Source organism: Nymphaea colorata, chromosome 10, assembly GCF_008831285.2.
Source record: "Nymphaea colorata isolate Beijing-Zhang1983 chromosome 10, ASM883128v2, whole genome shotgun sequence".
Classification (NCBI taxonomy): Eukaryota; Viridiplantae; Streptophyta; class Magnoliopsida; order Nymphaeales; family Nymphaeaceae; genus Nymphaea; species Nymphaea colorata.
This window is the reverse complement of record NC_045147.1, coordinates 13,421,528-13,443,051: the sequence shown is the minus strand read 5'-3', so window position 1 is coordinate 13,443,051 and position 21,524 is coordinate 13,421,528. Positions and strand designations below refer to the sequence as shown.

Sequence of the window (21,524 nt, the reverse complement as noted above, 5' to 3'; positions counted from 1 at the left end):
TTAGACCCATCTCTCTCTTTGCCCCACCACCACACCTTTAATTCGCCATAGACTCAACAAAGTGCCGTATGGAGCTGAGCAACTTGCAGGACTTTCAGGTGCGTGTAAATCAATCATCCCAAAAACTAGAACCACTGCTCATGAACATCATCATCATCCTTTTTACCTTCACTACTGGCCCCTTCAAACTACTCTCACCACTTATCCATATCTTCATTGGTTCCTGCAGGATGACATCGATTACAGGTTGATAATTAGACGAAGATCACAAGGAAAGGAGAATTTGCAGTTTCCAATCTTACCAGTAAGCATAATGCTGTTACCAATCTTTATTTTAATTTTTCTAGAACTCCAATTTTCGTTTATCCGTCATGGGAAAGAGAAAAATATTTGAATTTTTATGAATTGTTGAAAGAAAGTGTGATTTTTCAGTTCTGATCAATGCCAAAAAGTTAATTAGTGGAGATCAAAATGCCTTCACCAAAGTGGCAACGGGACCTACTGGCCTAAATATCAACTCAAAACTTTTTCTCTCTCTCTAAATCTATGATTTGCCGTGTTTCCAGTTTCTTCCTTCTTCCTGGCTCAATCTCTGTTGCACTTCAAATCAGCTTTCTCCATTTGCGTGCTCGCTCTTGTATCTATCTTTGATTCCACTACGCTTGATCCCCGGCCCGCTCAGGGTTTGGCTTTTACAAGGTAGGCCCTGGGATAAGACAAGACTGCCTCGCCTGAACCATGGGTCCAATCAGTCCCATTACCTTTTCCTCTGTCCCGAATTATCTCCTTCAGACCAACTTCATCTTGGACCACCCAAAGCCAAATCCGGCGGCCATAGATGCGCAGGAAGAATGCCAACTATCAGTCATGACTTCTTTCTGCAGTTGTTGGAGCAGGTCGCTATATATCTTTTTATACTTGTCTTGTACACCTTATGTTTCTTACAAGAAATTATTTTCCATTCAAACCAATGTCCCAACTTTTGCCAAATATTTCCAAAGCAAAGTTCACTTTTGGTTAGAAGTTATTTTCAATTCAAACAATGTCCCAACTTTTGCCAAATATTTCGAAAACAAAGTTCACTTTTGGTTTTGTTTTTTTCATGTGAACCTTCGAGAAACGATGGTTATGATCAGGGGTAATTAGTTTTATAGAAATGGGATCGTACGAATATCAAGTTTCTAGGTGATCTAGAGGATACAACTTCCCACGTTGAAAACATACATGAGTGTCTGATGAAGAGATAGTGTACCTTCATCTCGATAGGTTTTGATTAATATAGTACAAAAACATAGTGTCTGTGAGAATCGAACTGGTAGTGCATCTTTTTTACATAGCTGGACCAGATAACTCTATGCCCCTTGGGCAAAGTGTGCCAAATTTCAAACAGTTTTAAAATGATAATAAATTTAGGTCGAAGGCCCAGCTTCGGCAGCTGCCAACAAAAACAAGATGCATTAAGAAGATAAAGAAAAATGGGAGGCACACTCTTGAGATTATAGGAAAAAAAGTGGGCCACTAGATGAAAGCTTTTCACCTTTAAGTCTGATTTTTGTTCGAGGTAGGGACATGACCATATGTGACCACTTTACAAGGCGACACTAGCTGTTTTGTATAATTGCCAAGGCTTGAAAGTTGATATACTTTTTATCTTTTCACATGTATAATACAAACGGTTTTGTCCTCACGTGTCAAGGTATAGGATCTTCAGTGTCCCTTTCTGGTTGCTGCTTTAGGTACAAATTAAACTTCATTAATTTGTGTATTAGCTTAGCCAGCAATCTATCTATACTGGATGAAAGTTTTTGGACTTTAGAACTATGGCAGCTTTTGACGTTCCCAAAGGAAAAAGTAAAAATAAGTTCATGATCTCTGATGCTCCTACTAGAGAAACATGATCTTTGGTAGTGCTGAGTGCATGAACTATTGCAAGATTTGGCATTGGAAACAAGATAGAGTGCTTACTCAATAAGAAAGAATGATAGTGCATCTAATCTTTCTGTTACACGGGCCTTCACATGATTGGAGCAAATATTATCTTATCAGAGGGTTTGGTTGCTTTCTCGCCAGTTTTTTGTTCATCTGACTATTGTCTCCCGACATTTTGTCAATGTTTTCAGACATCTGCCAATTGCAGAATATAAATGCAATTTGTATTATTGATTCTTCTTGTTTAAGTTACTTGGGGTTTCATGGCTTTGGTGGTCTCTACTAGGTGGGCTACACCACTCCAATATTTTCCAGCAACTGGCCTCATTTTGTGGTTGGTACATGAACATGAGCGGCCATGGGGTTTCCACTAGTAGCCCCCAATAATTAAAGGCAAAGGTTAGAAATTAACAGATTCCCTGCTAACAAAGTAAAAAGAAAGCTGCTGCACTGAGGAGTCATTCTAAGAGCTTTAATTTACACGGCTACAGAATCTCATCATCACACAAAGATCAAAAGTAGCATGGAGCCCCCTCCTCACCCCTCTCTGCTCTCCACCTGATTCATTTGAAATTCCACACTGTTCAATTGTTAAGTACTTTAAGCTAAAACAGTCACTTGCCATCTTTAGTCTATTTCCCTAGAGAAAATGAAGGTACACTGCTAATTATCTTTAAATTCCCACCACCAATTTTTCACCATCTCCACAAAGATTAAGATATGCTTAATTTCATCTTATTATAAATACAATCAAGTGTACAATCACAAGTAGATGTCTAGTCAACAAGGTGAAGGAAGGTTTTCTTTTTCCTCTCCTCATCTTCCACTTCTCTTTTTTGGTTTATTTAGTCCCTAAAACCCTCCTTTCCTCAATCAAAACCTTACTCTAACACGAACATATTGAACTATTCCCTATACATGCATCACTAAGAAGAGCTAATTCCAATAACTACAAGCCAACTGTTGGTCCTTCAAACTGATGAATGGCACTGTGAACCAGGCATCAAGCTGACAGGGCTACCAGAAGCACTGTACTTGGTGTAAGCCATGAATGCTTCACACTTTACCTCCAAATTATAGTGACCAGAAGTCCAGGTGGCCACCTTCCATCTTACTCTGCCGGCCAACTTCACATTCAATAGGAACCCGCCCGCCGGCTGGTCGGTGCCCATGTCATAGGCGAAAGACGGCGATACCGGGACCAAGTTTCCTGCCAACCATGAAGATAAGACATTGACATCTTCATGGCCCTGGTAGAAAGGAGGGAAGAAGGATTGCATGGTGATCTGCTGCCCCTTATAGGAAGCATAGGCTCCAAGCTTGTCATAATATATGCCAATTCTCTGGTTGGGGTTCTTGGAGACCAGAGTGACCTGCATGGCTGAGGTAAGAAGGTGCTCGCTTGAGAGGTTCATCTGATAGATGACAGCATCCTGCAGAGAAAACTGGGGCTTGGAAGGATGAACAGCATACCAAATAAGGAGGACGATCATAACTGTGGAGAAAATCAAGGAGAAGAAGAGAGACAATCTTTTGAATAGCTTCTTGTGGTTGATTTGTTTGCTCGAGCAAGGCTTTGGGGATGTTATGAAATAGTCTGACATAGGTTGGTTGAGGAGGAGAGAGGGAGAGAGAGAGAGAGAGAGAGAAGGTGGTGATGTGGAAGGGAAGCTGGAGATAGAAACACAAACCAATGGAGCCAATGCAGTATGGAAGATGAATGAGGAGATGGGTTTATAATAGGATGGAATATTTTCACATAGGGACCAACTTTTTGCTCTTAATCCTGGAAAAGGCTGAACATTTCTGAATTCCATCATCTGGAACATGGGCATCTCTGAAGACATACCAAAGAGGAATATGTGTTGTTGTTGGTATATATCAAAAAAATATCGTCTTTTAGATGTCAAAGAACAAAAGGAAAGGTAACTTCGTTTTCTGTCTACTAAGCTTATCATATTCTAATCTGGTTTAACCGGATTTTTAACTTAAATTACATCAAGAAAAGAATTGCTTTCTTTTCATGGTTAATTTTCACAAAATCTTTACCATGTATCTGGAAATTCAGAAAAGAGTAAGTGCATCTTTAGATTAAACTTTAAAGAATTCATTAGTCTCCAACTGAAAGTCTTCCCTAGTAAAAAAAAGCAGTCGTTGCAAAGCAACACTATTTTCGCCAACTTTTGAACCGTAGCTCTTGTCCGAGTTGAAGCCGGTTTCTTGATTTAATAGAGTCGTTCAATTTCACGAGATTCAGTTGAATCGAGGGCTTTAATTAAGAACTCAATGGAGTTTATACCAGTAGATACAGGAATATCTGGTCTTGAGACAATCTGCGGACACTTTTAGAATAATTGAGTAGAAAGTGATGCACTAATTCATGACTTTTCTAGATTGAGGAGAGAGAGAGAGAAGTGGGTGGCCAGGAGAATAAACCCTGAAGATTCACAATATGGTCATGAATTGCGGCACGAACATACAGAACATCCAAATATGGACGGTCCTCAGTGTGCCGGGTAGCAGATCCAAGGGCTGAAATTGTACCACGACAAAAGCAACAGGCCAGATATCGTTGTTTGCCGGAGGACCCATCTTGCAGGTCATATTCAGGGCAACTTTCTGTTTAAGGACAACATTTTGCGCTTGACTTCAGAAAAAAGGATTATGTTTCAGAATTTTCCGATTCAGCCCTACAAATGTCTTTTCCAAAATGAATTGGAAGGAAATCTCAGACCTTATTAGAAATCACAGCCTGCCTCTCTACTTCTGCCCCTTTGAATCCAAATTAACACATGTTTAACAAACTATCATTAACATTCTAGAAGATGGCAAAAGTATGAATGACTTCAAGAAACCAATTTGCCAAAAGGTGATTTGTAGTTTGGGAATAGTTGCTAGAGAAAACTGGGGCATATGTCAAAATGTATATTTCAGAAAATGCGGTTCCTCGTTTTGAAGTTAAGTTTAGAATGTTGGTGATGTTGAGAATTTTCCCAAGTTCAGATTGGGAAGTGCAGTGAAGGGACTGTTGTCAATGCATGTGTTCTTTTTGAAGGCCTGTAGCTAAGCTGGAGGCCTTCACAACATGGTAGGGTTCTCACTGCATGCCCCTTTTATTAAAGGTAGTGCAAGTGCAAATGTGCAAACCTACCAGTCACATGCACACACACACACACACATACACAAAAGAGAAGATCCCACTAATAGGAGTGGAGTCCCTCTCGTTTGTGTTCGGCTAATCGAAAGACGACATGTGTATCCCTTCATTGTGCGCATTTTTCTTGGCTTCAGCTTTTACAAAAATCTACAAACTGAAAGATTTGTTTTAATGATATTCTTTTGTCATTTTCCCCCCTTTTAGTATGAGGACATCAATTGGCAAGTTTCACTGAATTTTAGAAGAAAAATAATAATGTCCAGTGGCATTGAAAGAACTTACATAGTTTTGGAATTTGATGAAATAATGTAAATTGTGTTATAAGATGCTAAAAAGAAGAAGAGGCTGAAGTGATGAAAGGATGCACATGACACTTCAGGTGGCTGAATAGTTTGGAAGCAGCCGCTTGGTCTGATTATTGGGGCTTGCTTCATCACTTCTATATATATAAATGAGATTTTCTCATACTAACATCTAGCGTTTTTATCTTCCACTTACCAGATAAATTAAGAATTAAAGGCACTTGCATTTGCTGTTTTGAACAGATGAAGGAGAAATCTGATTCTGAGCCCTTGTGCACGAAGTAGAGCACTTTGCATCTTAAACTTTTGCCATTTTATGATTTATCAACAAATGCAAAGGCACAAAACTACTGGCTTTGTCTTTGTGTGAATGAACTTGTGTAATCTTTTATAGGTTCTTCATAAGAATCCTGCAGCGACCACAGCTTTAGGAGTCTTTCGATTTAATCTAAGTCATTGGATGAATTCATCAATATTTGCCTAACAGGAAAAACTTTTTAGCTTTACCAGTAGTCTTCAGTATCAAGACTTGGCTCTTCAGAAGGTGAAATTGGATTTCACTAAAACTTGGCAGTGAAAAAGGAAAATATTTTTCATATGTGTGTGTTTGTGTGTGTGTGTGTGTGTGTATATATATATGTATATATATAGAGAGAGAGAGAGACACACACACACGCACACACAGCTGACACACACTTGAACTGAAGCTTGCGGTACCTTACGACCTAAAAGACTTTTTATGGCTTTAAAAACTCTTGTGATCTAAACCGACCTATTATATCAGGTCCTGCACTACGAAGCACGCTGTAGAAGGGCCAAAAGAAGAACGAAACAGAGAGAGGAAGATATAAGAAAATACCATAGGCATGTGTTGCTTCTGGCAAATTGGTTTGTCGCTTCCTCTCAATTGGTGGGATCTAGAAACTGGAAGTTATTATATTAAAATGCCAATTGACATCTTCTTTTTCTATTTTAAATCGTGTCGTGGTTAAAAGATATAAGATGGAAGGAAACACAGAGGGTCACTCAAGTAGCTTTATGAGACGCGATGATTGCGCCCACCCTTTCACAAGTCACAAAAGCTTCAGCTTTGTAAAATCTAGAGATGGATCATAATTTATAGGTTTGAATCAAACCCTTTTACCCTCAACTTTCAGAAAGAAATGTTCTTTTCCATTTTGCTCTTACTGATACGATCTCAACTTTTGGTTTATAATGTCCGTGAACCGGAGGCCTATCTTTACCAATTGTTCCATTTAAATTATAAAATCTAAGATGGAGTGATTTTTTTCTATTGCCTTCTTCCTTGTTCATTCTTGGTTCTGCAATAAATAAAAAGACATGTCATGACTTCCAAGAGGCAGAAAAACGCAAAAGATCACCTTTTCCAGTACACCAACTTCGACCTTAGACCTATGCTTGGAATTTGTCAACAGAACTGTATAGCCATGATCAGAAATTTTTGTTATTTGTGCTGTTTCTTGAGATTAGTGGAAGAAGATTGTCCCGTAACCGAGAAATTCAGACAACCATGATTGATTCATGCCCTCCACTTTCTCGCTTTGTTGATCTCTTAAAAGCTAATGCCTTTTTAGGAACACGAAGAAAAGATCGGTTCAGCCGCCACAATAGCTACGCAAAGTGGAGGATCTTTGTTTTTTTCTCAATTTTTCTCATGAGTTTGGAAATGAGAGTTAGATTAGTTTAAAGCGACGATGTTGGTCCCATTGCTTGCGTATGTCCAACCTCATTGATGTTATCAGCAAACCGCACCTTCCTTCTTTTAGTATAGGAAGCCAATACCTATGTGTTAGGAAGTTGCGTCAATGGAATCAGAATTCAGATTCAAGACTGTGTTGCTACGTTAGAAGCGTTTGTTTTTGTTTTTTTTTCAAAATAAAAGGCACTTTTGACATGCCAACATATGAGAGCCGTCCGTATAACAAATGGCTCTTATCAATGCCCTAAAATTCAGCAATACATTGTCAAATGGGCAAAAGAATTATTATATTAAATTAAAAACAAGAAAAATGCACCTTTTATATCAACTGATGAACCAAACAAGTCATCCCCAATGCGATTTGAATTGGCCGATTCAGCCCGATTTACACGTAAAGTCCTCATATTTTAACTCGTATTCTAACATCTGCACGATACACATACAGACGGCAAATAATAAAACTAGAACCTGCTCATTACAGTACGCGCCCCTGTCTATGTAATCCTTGACGCTCTTTTTCTTGGCCAAGAAAAGTGCTCGGATAGTGTTGGAGTAATAGTTCTGAATGCTTCGATCCACTCCATCAGACAGAAGAACTGCCTGTGTTGTCAAATGGCACTCTGGTAGAGATCCGGGCTCTAAGATCTTAGTTTCAATTCCGAGTCAATTCCCTGAATAAATCGTTCTCGAAAGGATTTACAGCTAACAGGTGTAATGTAAATCCTGCGTGTGGATTATACCCAACAGAAAAGATTGCTCTGGAGCTGTCAAACGAGGAAGAAATTTGAACGCAATACAACTTCTGAACCCTCAAAGGTTTTGCTGTGAGCCGCAGAAGAATTCTATATACACAACAGATGGGTGAGCCGCTGAAGCCTGCAGTCCCTTGATGTAACGAACATGTAAAGATGTCAGAATAGCGTGCAAAGGATAGCGGAGCGATTGGATGTTAGCTACGGGAATTGTGTTCCAGTGGTTTCATGCAACCAGGAAAGGTTTTAAAACCCGGTAGGGTAGTTTTGAGCTCCCTCTGCAGGCTGCACCACTTTTGTTCACTATTTTCTCCACTCATTCCTGTAAATGCTTCTTAATAAATTCAAAGAACCACTCCAGCAGGCGTCTCGATTGAATACGAATAAACTTCAAGATGTACATGTGGGCATTGGTGGCCTTCATAACTTTTAATGCATTCTTCTTTAGTTTCCAGGTTAAATCTTTGCCTTATTAAAATGTTGAGTTTTTCAAAATTCTTAAAACTAGCCATCCTACATCAAGCATTGAGTGATACGACCATCTAATGGATGTATAACAGGTTTTTGCACCCCTTAAAATTATTATCTTGTATTGTCAGAGTAACATTACCCCCGCACAATGAAATTCCCAAACTTTCACAAAAAAAAATACTTGCATCTAGTACCATTCACTTTTTCCAACAGGAGATACCAGAAAACACAATTGGCCGAAATAAAAATTTACCGTCAAAAAGAATCACATTCATGTTCGCTCAATTGCTATAAAGAATCTTAAACTATCTATAAGATTAGAACTGCCATTTATCCTATAGGACTCAATCATAATTCTTCAGAGTCGCAGTCACAGTTGTGCCAACAAAACAACCTTGATGCTTCACAAATTCAGATAAGCCTAACATGCAACCTGAGGGAGATACAGCAGAAACACCAGTGTAACTAGGAAAGTCAACTGCAGCTGATAACAGTTTGGCAAACTCCATTCACAGCGTGCCTCCACCATGTTGAGACCACCAGCTTGGCAAGTGCCACAGCACAATCTACAACATTTCAGAGAAATTGGACCCGAGTTGATCCTGATCTTACCGCTTCTTACCCCAACTTACTCTTCCTATCATTAGCAGCCCCTAGAACACCAACCCAACCATCAACAAACTCAAATAATAGGAAAATCCTAAAAAGTAATGATATAAATGGAAAGACAAACAAACTCCACATGCCACAATCGTTAAAACAATTACTCTTTACAGCCGCCAAAACAATTTTAATTTTACCACACCCAAAACCTCAGGCTATGGATCAACAAATAAAATATCGACCAAGGAATCAAGGAAAATATTTTGCAGTACTTGAGGCAGATAGCCTTATCTAAGACTTCGTGAAAAATAAGATATGCCCAAAACAGAAGTCCAGAGAAACATGAATGAGGGTGTACTTTTGGCCGTGTATCAAACACACCTTCAGGACCAACCCATGCACATTGTTAATTAGCCCAAAACATAAGTTGCCTTTGAAGAACTCCAAGAATTGACAAGCAGATAAATAATAAAAGTTCCCAAGGGAACCTTACAAGAAGACATGGACAATTTTACTTGGAAAAAAAAAAAAAACTTCAAAACATAATTTGTAGGAAAGGGGTCGTGAGGAGGAGAAAGAACAACTTCAGCATAACATGAAATCGTAGAGCAGCATGAGAAGGGAGAAAAATGATGCTATGTGGATCAAGAACTGAGCACTATAGCCTGACATGAGATGAAAAGGAGAAGGGAGGTGGTGCAAATTGGGTTGATGGAGGAGCAATTTGTTATGGGAAGTGTAAAGAGGAATCATAAAAGCATTACAATGACACTTGAAACTAGGCAGCCTAACAAGACATTCCACTGATAAAGCTTACTGTAGACTCATTTCTCCCAAGGAAATGGTTCTGATTGATTGCACCCGCCACAATCCATGTTATGTTCTCCCACAGCTAAAATACTTGAGTGCAGTTCAGTCAAATGAATGTGAAAATTTTCTTCTATATGTATACATCACGTGAATGTCCACATGGTTCCATCCGGTAAAGTTTGCAAATATCTTTTGGATTTTGAAAAAATAAACAATAACACTTTTCTATTTCAGATTTATGAAATCCACTAAGACAATTAAAAGATATGGCATGTGGGCATTGCAAGAGAAAACTCTATCCCCGCTTCAAAAGCAAGGAATGGATCTTTGGAAGTCGTCAATCATAACAAATGAATTAATCAACTAAACAAAATTGCAAAGCATAGTTGGTTTGAATCAAGCAATAGATAAGAACATGGTACAACTGCATTTCTGTCAGCAGCATCAGAAGAAAAGAATGTTTCAGACCAACTTCTAGTGAATCAGACCAATCTAGAGGACTAACTCTACTTTTTACATGTGGACAGCGACATTCTTCTGTTCCTATCTGTGACCACATTCTGACTGGATGTGATTCATATGCACCAATTCAACCAACAGATTCCAGGAGTGTGGTGAATATTGAAAAGTAATCAGCCAAAGCAAAACTTACAAGTCATCCGAGAAGACAGATTTGGCAACTTGCTTCAGTGATTCTGATGCCTTCAACAGGTCTGTCTCCGAGTGTGCAGCAGAAACAAACAAACGAATCCCAGCAGGAAGAAGGCAATGATCAAGTGCTGACCTTTTCGAAACAGCAAGAAGTACACAATCTTCTCTAAGCACCTGATGGAACAATTTAGATTGTAAGGCTGGATAACCAGTTATCCAAAAAATTCTGAAGGATAAATACATAATAGATCAGTTATTTTACACGTTCTGCTATATCCTCAAGTAACTGCAAATCACCCTTGAAAGATCCAGTTGAATTCTTTAATTTAAGAAAGACAATAGGTGACAGAGGATGGCTGGTAATGACAAGTCCCCGTATGTCTGACAAACCTGCAGAACCCAAGTCAAGCATAAAGAGACTCAGACATCTATACGTAAATGCAACAAATTAACAATGTCAAGGTGGCCAGGGTCAGTACATCCATCAATCAACAAATTAAGCTTTTACAGCGAACAAGGGATGCACCTAGATATGGAAACATTGACCATGACAGTTAAAGAGAGGTCATTTTTACACTCTAAAGGGCAACATAAAAGAACCAAAGCAAGAAGTGCAAGCAAAGAAAATTTCAGAAAATTTCAACACAATCTGAAGGTTGTATTCAGTCCATTAAATTGCCTCCTCAGAACTTAACCTAAAAGAGTAGAAGCCTGATATTAACAGAACAAAGGTTTGTTATCCTATTTCAGTCCATATCTACAAAGATGCCATCTATGCTGTTATTTAACCTAAAAACGGTAGATGCCTAGCATGTATTCAACAGAATAAGATTAACAAAACAGAGAAAACTATGGAAAATTAACTTGCAGACAGAAGTTAGCAAAGTTTCCAAACATGTTCTGGATTTCCATATATGTAAGCACCTGTATGGTAGAGAATTTATATAGTTTATATCATGCCAAAGCCAAGGCACGCGTGCACACACACACACACACAGAGAGAAAGAGGCTTGACAAAGACCTTTGTGTAGGAGACTAATATTATCCCTCAGCCTTGACAGCAACATTGGATTTTCCTCCAAAACATTGATAGCAGTTATTGCAGCACTTGCAAGATATGGAGGCAAAGATGCAGAAAAAACATAACCAGAACTGCTGAGGCGCTGCAAGATCAAGTTATCAATGCATCAATCTCCTGGGCGTTCAACAATAAAAGATAGAGCAACCAAAAGATTACAATTTTGTCTATACGTGGTGTTTGTGTCAAGGGCTGCAGGTAAAAGGGAGTGCTAGAGGGCTACAAAAGATATGCTAGACTGCCCATATCCAAGTTGCAATTTGTCTGATTCTTTCCATCTTTCGCTTGATTACAAATATAAGACCTGGTTTACTCAAAGGATGACCAACAAAAATGTGCTTGATAGCTCCAAGATGCAACAAATGCCAAGTTATGAATGCATACATGCAAGCCAGCATGATGTGTGATGCATGCAGGTCATATTTTTATGTCCCCGTCTTTCAAAATTGCCTGGTTTCACCAAGCATATTGGCGTCATACTTCATGCACATATTTTTATCCATGAAACATGTATTGGGTGCTTTGGATTGTAAAACTCTCAAGATAACATCCTGGGTTACTAGTATTTGCTGTCTCAAGTGGTATTTATCTTCTAATTTATCTTTGAACTTTAAGTGAAGGTTCAGAAACCAAAGATATTTACCTGATGATCAACAACTCTGACACTACCAGTGCAAAATCCACCATCAGTAGCTAATGCGTGTCCCATGGAAGCAGTGATGATATCGATTTTCTCAACCTACATTGTCACAAACAACTTGCCAATCACAAGAAACAACATGAGAACAGCAAGAAGTTGACTAGACCATCCACCACATCACTTACAGGAACTCCAAAATACTCTGTCAAGCCGCGCCCAGATTTTCCAAGTACACCGAATGAATTGCTTTCTTCTACTAATACTCGGAAGCGATACTTTTCTTTTAACCTGATTATTTCATCTAACGGAGCAATTTGGCCTGAATTCTGCAAGTATGTACCAAAACGATCCTTCAATATAGAATGCTGCACAGTATCTTACAAAAATTTGATATAAAAAACAGGGCAAAAAAAAAAGTGAATCACATGCTTTAAAACATATCTATAATTCTCCATAAAGCATATCTATAATTCTCCATGAAATCCGGCTACCAAAGATAATATCATACTGAAAATTTTAACAAGATTGTAAGCACAAAAAGTAACATAAAATTCAGATGATGAGATCAAACCACTTCCAAACTGAAATACTAGCAGACATTTCCTCTTGAGTGCTTTAGCTAGACTAAAGATGATGCAGTGAAGTTAAACTCATCAAGGCCACCGATTTTGTCATGAAGACTCTCAGGTTTTTGTGCGTACAGAGGACATTGTGCCTCAACACCTAATACACTCAAAAGAAGGAAGCATCAAATTGTGATAGGATGTTAAAATGCAGTAACCTACGAACCATATCAGGCCTAAGATCAATGGCCCTTCAAGTTGCACCTAACTTCTATTTTATTGAAAATTCAAAGTGGCTATTGTACATGACGCAGAAGTGTCTAACATGAAAAATTTACTCTATGATAATAGCTAAAATAGAATACCATCATAATCATCAAAAAATTAATATGCATAAAAATATATTCAACTTCAGAATCAACTCCCATCAAATGAAAACTAACATATGAGTTATTACTCCATTTTAATGTACAAAAGATATCAAATGTAAAATCATAACCAAGAGTAATTAAGAAAGAGAGAGATGTAAAATCATACCTAAAGCTACTCCATTTCAACCACATACCTCTCTTTTACATATAGATACAGATATATAGAAAGAGAGAGATGGCAAGTCCAAAACGATCCATTCAAAAGATCAAATGGCTCTATACAGTCCTCATAGTATTCATATTTTTGCAGTGCAAATATTTTAGAAGTATCATATATAATATGCATATATAATTATATATGTACATATATAATGGTTTATAGAATATGTGAATTAAGTAAAAAATGAAGATTAACTGCATCCAATCAAGTTGATTGATGGTTCACAAGATGCTACGTGCAAAGTTACATTTTTTAAAGAGTGAATCACAACCTAAACAGTCAAAAGCATTAGGCTGTGGTGACCAAAAACAGTAATGAACAAAAAAAAAAGGCAAAAAAGGAGAAAGGGGTAAATGAAAAAGAATAAAGGTAAAATCCGAGAAAGAATACAAAAAAAAAAGGTAATTTTACATAGGATCTAGGCTCAGCTGGATGGGCATGCAAACGAACTTTTTATCACTAAGATGATAGCTAGTACTTTGACTTTAAAATATAATCTTAGACATGATACCATATGAATCATGAATCAAGTTGATTAGACAGTTTATAGTCAGTCCACAGTGAATTATCGATCAAGTTGCTTAGACAGGTTATAATCAGTCCACATGGTCATCATAGTTATGATATTCCATGAGCACTAAGATATATATACATATATATATATATATATATATATATATATATATATATATATATATGATACACGGGTACGCCTCCAAAGGAGGCGTACCCTACCGATACTGGTACCGGTACGGGGCTGGGTACGGCTCCGGTACGCGTTGACTGTACCGAGTACGGTCAACGTACCGGAGGCCATATCCGTCCAAAATTGGACACGGTCACCATTGACCGAGTCCAATGTTGTCCATTTTTTTAACGTTTATTTCATTTTAACGTTAAAAATCATTTTGACGTTAAAAAAAAAAAGTAAAACGAAACCCTTTCGTTTCTGTCTTACGAGTTACGACTCTTTACCTCTCGTCTCTCTCCGGCAACGAAGCAGCGGCAACAGGCGACGGCAGGGGTGGCGAACGCAGGGCGGAACGGCGACGGCAGCGGCGACGACAGCAGTGACGGCAGGAGGTGACTGTGACGTTTTTTTCATTTTTTGTTTTCATTTTCATCGGCTCCACCCCTGCCTTCGCCGCCGGCGACGACCGGCGATGGGTTGTGTGTGCAGAAAACTCATCGCCTAAAAGTGAAAACCCAACACCCCTCCCTCTGGCTCGCCCTTTCTCTACCCGAGAGGGTTTCAAATCTCTCTCCCAATCTATCCGAGAGGCTAGCCGACGATTTATAGCTCAGCCGCTTCCTCATGTGTTTTGTGTGTTTATTTGTATGTGTCAATGTGATTTGCAGCTTTTTTGTGTGTTTTCATAATAAACTTGATCTTCTTCCTGGTAAGCCAGAGATTCAGAGAATATAATAGAGGCCTCCTTTTCATTCTTCAATGTCTTAGAATATGAGGCCTTTTCATTCTTCACTGTCATAGAATATTGTTGAATGTGGATTGCATTTGCCGGCAGGGCATGTGCATGAGTGTTGCACTCATGCCGTTGTACTGAATGAGTGCTACATGTAGAGCCGTTGTACTGTGATATATTGTTTCATGAGAGGATTCATCTATTTCGAATGATCCCTGTTTTTATTGGTTATGTGTTGCAGTTGCAGCTCATTTGCTAGGTTCTGTTCAGACATAAGTTGTAATGGCTGATAAAGGAAAAGAAATACTGCCTCCTACAGGAAGTGAGAATCTAGAAAGCAGCAGTGGTAGTGTTAATACCGCTACAGTAGAGAAGGATAATCCATCTCAGCCTCTTTGGCGCTATGTGAAGAAACTATCAAAAGGACCAGGTGGTGGTGGGAATGTAATGTTTTCTTGCAAATTTTGTGATATGATGTTCACGGGCTCTTATACACGTTGCAAGGCGCATTTGTTGCATATTTCTGGCGTTGGAATTAGACCATGCCCAAAAGTTACCAACGAGGAGATCAAGATATTCAAAAAAGAACAAGAAGAAGCTGAGACGAAGAAATCTTCATCAAGATCAAGTGTGTCTATTCCTCTTTATGCTACTGAAGGAGGTGAAGATCCTTCAAAGAAAAGAAAAACATTAGCACAAGCATTCAATAATATGGGAAGGGCGGAGATGGATAGAAGGATCGGAAGGTTCTTTTTTGCAAATTCACTTCCTTTTAATGTAGCCAGAAGTCCTTATTGGAAAGATGTTGTTACAGGTTTGGCTAATTGCAGTTTGAGTGGTTATGTACCTCCGAGTTCAGAGAAGTTAAGAACAGTAATTCTTGCAGAAGAGAAGGCAAACATTGAAAAATTATTAGAGAAGAAGAAATTTTCGTGGATACAATATGGAGTATCCATTGTTTCTGACGGGTGGACTAATATACAAAGGCGGCCACTAATAAATTTTATTGCTTATTCGCTTGATGGACCAATCTTCTTGAAATGTGTTGATGCATCTGGGGAGTATAAAGATGCTGAGTATTTAAAAGGGCTATTTATAGAAGTCATCAAAGAAGTGGGTGAAGATAATGTTGTGCAACTTATTACTGATAATGCTCCAGTTTACCAACGAGCAGGAATGAATTTAGCAAGTGATCCCAAGTATAGTCACATATTCTGGACTCTTTGTGTGGCACACAGTATAAATCTAGCACTTAAAAGTATTTGCAACCCATCAAAAGATGATCCAAATACTGGTTTCTTGTGTTCATGGATTGAGGAGCTTGAGCATGATGTCAGAAACATCAGAAATTTTGTTGTAAACCACAACAATGCTCTTGCTCTATTTAATAGGCATTCTGATTTGAAATTGTTGAAGGTAGCAGAGACTCGTTTTGCATCCATTATCGTAATGATAAAAAGAATAAAGCAGGTGAAACATGCATTAACACTTATGGTGACTGACAATGATTGGGAGTTTTATCAGAATGATAACATCGTGAAGGCTCAAGAAATTAAAAAATGCATTTTAGAAGATGAATGGTGAGATAAAGTTACATATTTTCTGCAGTTTACAGAGCCTATTTGGTAGATGCTGAGAGAAGTTGATAAAGAAGGGCCCATGCTTCATAAAGTTTATGATATGTGGGATAACATGATTGAAAAAATTCAAAACATCATTTTTAGACATGAGAAGAAGAATGTTGCACTTAATGATTCAGAGTTTTTCGATCATGTGTATAGAATTTTAGTAAGAAGATGGAACAAAATCAATAACCCTTTGCATTGTATGGCAGACTCTTTAAATCCCAAATATTATGGACAAACATGGTTGACAGGAGGTATTGGTCGTGTTCCTCCTAATCGAGATCCAGAAATATCAAAAAATAGGGAGATATGTTTGGGAAGACTATATTCTGATTTTCATCGGTTAAAGATAATAAATAATGAGTTTGCGAGCTTCTCTGGTGGAAGAAATGATTCAATACAAGCTGCAATGGCAAGAGATGAAGAAGATCCTGTTAATTGGTGGTTGTGTTTTGGAGCATCGACACCAAATCTCCAACAACTTGCGCTGAAGTTATTATCTCAACCTGCAACCTCTTCATGTTGTGAAAGAAATTGAAGCACTTATTCTCAAATTCACAACATGAAGAGAAATAAGCTAACTAGTAAGCGAGCAGAAGATTTAGTTTATGTCCACTCCAACCTACGCTTACTTTCACGTACTTCAAATGATTACAGGTATTTCTTTCTTTTTGTATCTTTGATATGTATACATGATTTAGTTTATGTCCACTCCAACCTCTTCATGTTGTAAAAGAAATTGTTGCAACTTGCAGTTCAGGATCATCCAAGTATTGGGATGTTAATCCAGAGGACATTGATGTGGAACTTGAAGGAGAACATGATTTGCATGCTTTTAACATGGACCTTACAGAACCTGTTGCTCCTTCTAATCTTCATGATGCGACTGGGGAGAATCAAGAAAGCTGACATGTTTGTATAATTGTACGTTAATTACTTCCATACTGTGTTTTGGACCATGATTTTATTCTGTTTGCAATTTTTTGATATATATGTTATTTTGTTTGAAATTTATATATATATATATTTTTATATATATATATATATATATATATATATATGCCCGTGTGTGTACGGCCGTACCTCTGTACCCAAATTTTTTGAAAATGGTCCGTACTCGTACCGGTACCCGTACCCGTACAAGTATCTAAGCAAATAATATGTTGAAATGCTTTCCTCAATGGGTTATGTGTGTGCTAAAAAACTTCCCAAATAGTTGAAATGAAATGCCTACAAGGATCTTTTCATAACAAACTTTACCTGGTATATAGCTTCAACAACTATATAACGACGCAACTTTTTCACTCGCTGATTTTCCTTCGTAATTTTCTCCATTAAACTTTCCAATGACTTCATATCATTGTGCTTGAAAAACTTAATAGTGCTTCTAGATAGATAAAGACCATTTTGTATCGCCCAGTGCACACCTTCATCACTGCATATAATGTCATCACACAGAATCAGTTCATAACACATCCAATAGCAAAAACTAATTAGTGCAGTCATCCAATTGTGATAGTAAGATACTAACTTAGTTAAAAAGAACACAAGAATCGTTGAAACTAATTAATTCAGCCATCGAATTGCCATTATTAAGATACCGATTTAGTTACAAGCACCACATGGATGACAGTAGCAATTCCCCAGAAGGTAGAGCCATGAACCACCACCAAAAACTCAAACAGCAATGGAGCATATAATTGCTGCAGGAGTTTATCTCCCTATAACATTAATAACTTATAGTATGAAATTTCAGTTTAAAACATGCTAGCAATGATGATAAACATCCTACTTTCATTCAAACAGAAAGCCCAAAAAATGTGTTTCAGCACATATGCACAAATGTATTCCACAGCTCAAGCAATGATTTTATTAGCCACAAAAAGTGTGATAACTGTAGCAGGACCATCATAAAATTTTTTGCATACATAATGATTTAAAGACATGCTACAATGTGAAAATTTCCATACTCACGCAATGACAATGTCGCCCTTCTTGCAAAATGCTGGAATGGCACTGAAAGCAGCAGAAATACCATAGGAATACAAAATTGAGTCAGGAGTCCCCAAGAAGTTTGCAATTGTGGCTTCACAATCAAGGTGTGTATCTAAAGGACAAGAAAATTGATAATTAACTACAGATGTAACTTCATAAAATAAATTTCACTGTGTTCTAATACCACTAGATTATCATTATGAACAAGACAGACAAAATCATGGATAATAAAACAAACGTTTAAATGAATTTGTATATTTTCTCTTTGCAAGAGCCATGTGGAATAATAAACTTCCTGAGTGAAATGAGATGAACAAAAGTTATACCTATTGTCCCATAGAAACCTCGAGGACCACATGACCCAACACCATACTTCTCCAAAGCGGCCGTACATGATTCCTGGAATAAAATTGGAGTTTTGACCCTTCACTAAGAAAGTTACAAGACACTTACATTATAAAAAAATAGTGTTTTACTCACCATCACTTTTTCATTTCCTATAAGTCCAAGATAATTGGCTGATGCGAAGTTCACAGTTTCCTTGCCATTGACTATTGTATGAGGTCCAGCAGCACTGCATAAGGAAAAGATTCATGAACAAACGAGTGATATTTTCTGGATCCCAATGATCATGGAGAAAAAAATATGACTTTTTCACCAAGAACATTTCCAGCTTAGCAGAACATAGTTATCAGTTATCACATCCCAAGAAAATAACTGGTTTGTGTCAGATTCTGTATCAGAAAAGATTGACTTTCCAAATAAACAGAAAAGGTAAAAAATAGGTAAGAAGAAGCAAAGCAGAGGATTCCGAGACATTTTATTGCCGAATGGCAATCGGTTGCCAACTTCTTCAGAGGCATCAAAGGATTGTGGATTTAGTGTTTTCAAGGGATAATCGCAATTATCAGGTTTTATTAATAAGATCACTATAATTAACAAAACAAATATTTTCAATATTTTTGAAATACTGTGACAAACAATATTCACTCTTGAAAAAAAATCCTTTGTTTATACATTTAAAGCATTTTTTTTGTTTCATTGTAATCTTTGATGAAAACCTCATAGTTGCATTATTTTTAATATAAACAGTTAAATTTCTAAGACTTTCCCAAGGAAAACAAAATTCAAAATAAATACAAGCTTAGCTTCGTTACTATCGGCATCATTATCAGGAAATGTGACCATAGCATCAACTGAAAAGCTTTGCAGCCAATTAAGCAAATACTCATCTTCATATCAAAGGGCATCTGCTTGGAAAAAGATTTAAAAATAAATGATGCCAAGCTTCAATTTCGGGGACTGTAGATGAAACCATGTAGAAATTCAAGTGTCGTAGTTTTCTAAATAAGTTCATAGTACTTCATACATCAAAATAATAATGTTCGATGTAATTGGAGGCTAAACCAAATCTGACACAGAATAAGAATCAATCAAGATACAATTGCTACGAACCATGCCTTTATGTACAGTAACAAAGGCAAGATCTTGCCTGGAGAACTTATATACAGAAAAAAGGAGCAGAAGCCGCATGGAAAAGAGGAAAAGAAAAAAAAAATCTGAAAATAAATAGCAAATCCACCTCTCAAGGATTGGCGGTTCATAACCCATCTCTTCTGTAATGGGCGGATGAAGGGGTTCGGGGACCCATTCTTCACAAAGCTGGTCTATCTCCTGCATAAAGTCAATATGCATGCATCAGCTAACCATTTCCAGAAAGTTGTTCAATTTCCTAGGACATTTCCTCCCAGGACAAAAGAGTTGTCGAATAGACATTCGACTTCATTTTTAATCTAAGGACCCACTCTTCTTTTTGCAATGGAAGAGGAGGATGGTTTTAAAAGATTTTTCCCGAGGAAGTTAGACTGAGCAAACAAAAAGATAGGTTAGTCTGCCTCTTCTCTCTAAAGACAAAATCGCCTGGAACAACAATTTTTCCGACACAGTTTTCTTCAACTTTAGTTCAATGCAGAAAGAACAGCAGACCAAATGATATCGTTCAATAAGTTCCTCTGCCTATCCATCGATCGCTTATTGTTGAAACCGTTCATGATGTAAGAGAATGAAGCATTAATCACAATAAAACGAGTTCGTCATATGACTTATAATTCAAATTCCACTAAAGAAACTGACCAAAATTGATAAAAGAGAGAGTGTAAAATATTAAGAATGCACCTTCTCGGTAAGTGGCTTCTTTGGGGGCTTGTAACTCTTCTGCAGAAGCAAGAACACAATCGCGGCCACCAGTATGGCATCTACCACCAGATGCCCTTCGACCGCAAAGCCCCCAAAATGTCAGAATGCCTCAAAACTACAATAAATCTATATCAAATTCCCAAACAACGAAACCTGACAAACAATTCTCACCATCGATGTGCACTCCGAAGACGACGGCACGAGCGAAAGGCACGTCCAACACGGCTGCGACTCGATCGAACGCCTCGGCAGCCATACTCGTAACAGCGGACGCCATCGCATCGAAGACTCGGTGGCTCAAGTCCCCACAAAACGAAGCTACAAATAGCAAAAATAATAGTCAATTCAACGCCAGGAAAGCCAGATTTAAGCTCGATCGTCCTGGATCCACGCGTGGGATTTCGATCTCGCCCGCCAGGCACGACGAAGTCCGGTATTGCTCGATTCCACTTTCAGGAATTGGGATATACGCCGGTTGTAGAAAAGAGAAACGGAAAATCGGGAAAGGCAAAGTTTGATTTTCGTCGGGAAAATCAATTCACCGCCGCAATCAAGAAGGTTTTTCCCACCATTCACGAGAGTCAGGAAACTAGAACAACCGGCAAAATAAGAAACAGAGAAAAGTTGGGAAAATCGACTGCCTCGCCTACCTGTGGGAAACCTTCGCCAGAAATTTTGCGGGAAGCACGAAAATGAGAGAGAAAGAGAGAGAGAGAGAGAGAGAGAGAGGGAGGCTTTTCGTTATTTAATTAATCCACAAATTAAGTGGCTGCTCGAATATGAAAATAAAATTATTCAATTAAGAAATCAGATTAGTTCAGTTAAAAAAAATGACACCCAATTGGATTCGAATTCGGTTCCGAATAAATTTTTTTCCAATATTGGTATATTTGAAATTCGATTCTCAACATCATGAAATTCAGATTCAGTTCTACATTTAAAATTTAAATAAATGGATTTGGATGTACAATGAAAAAGGGATCCAGATTGGTTGCCAATTTAAATCGCATTTCCATG

At 37.9% G+C, this 21,524-nt stretch overlaps 2 protein-coding genes across 2 annotated transcripts; both read right to left on the bottom strand.

Moving 5' to 3' along the window:
- Positions 1-2,650: 2,650 nt before the first annotated feature.
- Positions 2,651-3,651, bottom strand: LOC116261889 (NDR1/HIN1-like protein 26). Its single transcript, XM_031640818.2, has one exon. It carries the CDS (start codon positions 3,531-3,533, stop codon positions 2,901-2,903), a length of 633 nt encoding a protein of 210 aa, XP_031496678.1. The 5' UTR covers positions 3,534-3,651; the 3' UTR covers positions 2,651-2,900.
- Positions 3,652-8,548: 4,897 nt separating this feature from the next.
- Positions 8,549-21,262, bottom strand: LOC116262527 (long chain base biosynthesis protein 1b). The gene is made up of 14 exons (XM_031641979.2): positions 21,158-21,262; positions 20,679-20,825; positions 20,487-20,581; positions 19,894-19,985; positions 18,792-18,885; positions 18,638-18,710; positions 18,291-18,423; positions 17,577-17,751; positions 12,299-12,439; positions 12,117-12,212; positions 11,417-11,558; positions 10,658-10,785; positions 10,397-10,569; positions 8,549-8,984 (listed from the first exon to the last, which is right to left on the bottom strand). The coding sequence occupies exons 2-14, from the start codon at positions 20,782-20,784 to the stop codon at positions 8,975-8,977; spliced, it is 1,458 nt and encodes a 485-aa protein (XP_031497839.1). The 5' UTR covers positions 20,785-20,825; positions 21,158-21,262; the 3' UTR covers positions 8,549-8,974.
- Positions 21,263-21,524: the final 262 nt, after the last annotated feature.

What these genes read in the sequence shown, in the direction of transcription:
- LOC116262527 (XM_031641979.2), bottom strand. Translation starts at nt 20,784, where the DNA reads ATGGCGTCCGCTGTTACGAGTATGGCTGCCGAGGCGTTCGATCGAGTC. An exon ending in TAGGAAATGAAAAAGTGATG is followed by an intron (nt 18,711 to 18,791) that starts GTGAGTAAAACA and finishes ATTTTATTCCAG; the next exon opens with GAATCATGTACGGCCGCTTT. An exon ending in AAGGGCGACATTGTCATTGC is followed by an intron (nt 17,752 to 18,290) that starts GTGAGTATGGAA and finishes CATTATATGCAG; the next exon opens with TGATGAAGGTGTGCACTGGG.
- LOC116261889 (XM_031640818.2), bottom strand. Translation starts at nt 3,533, where the DNA reads ATGTCAGACTATTTCATAACATCCCCAAAGCCTTGCTCGAGCAAACAA.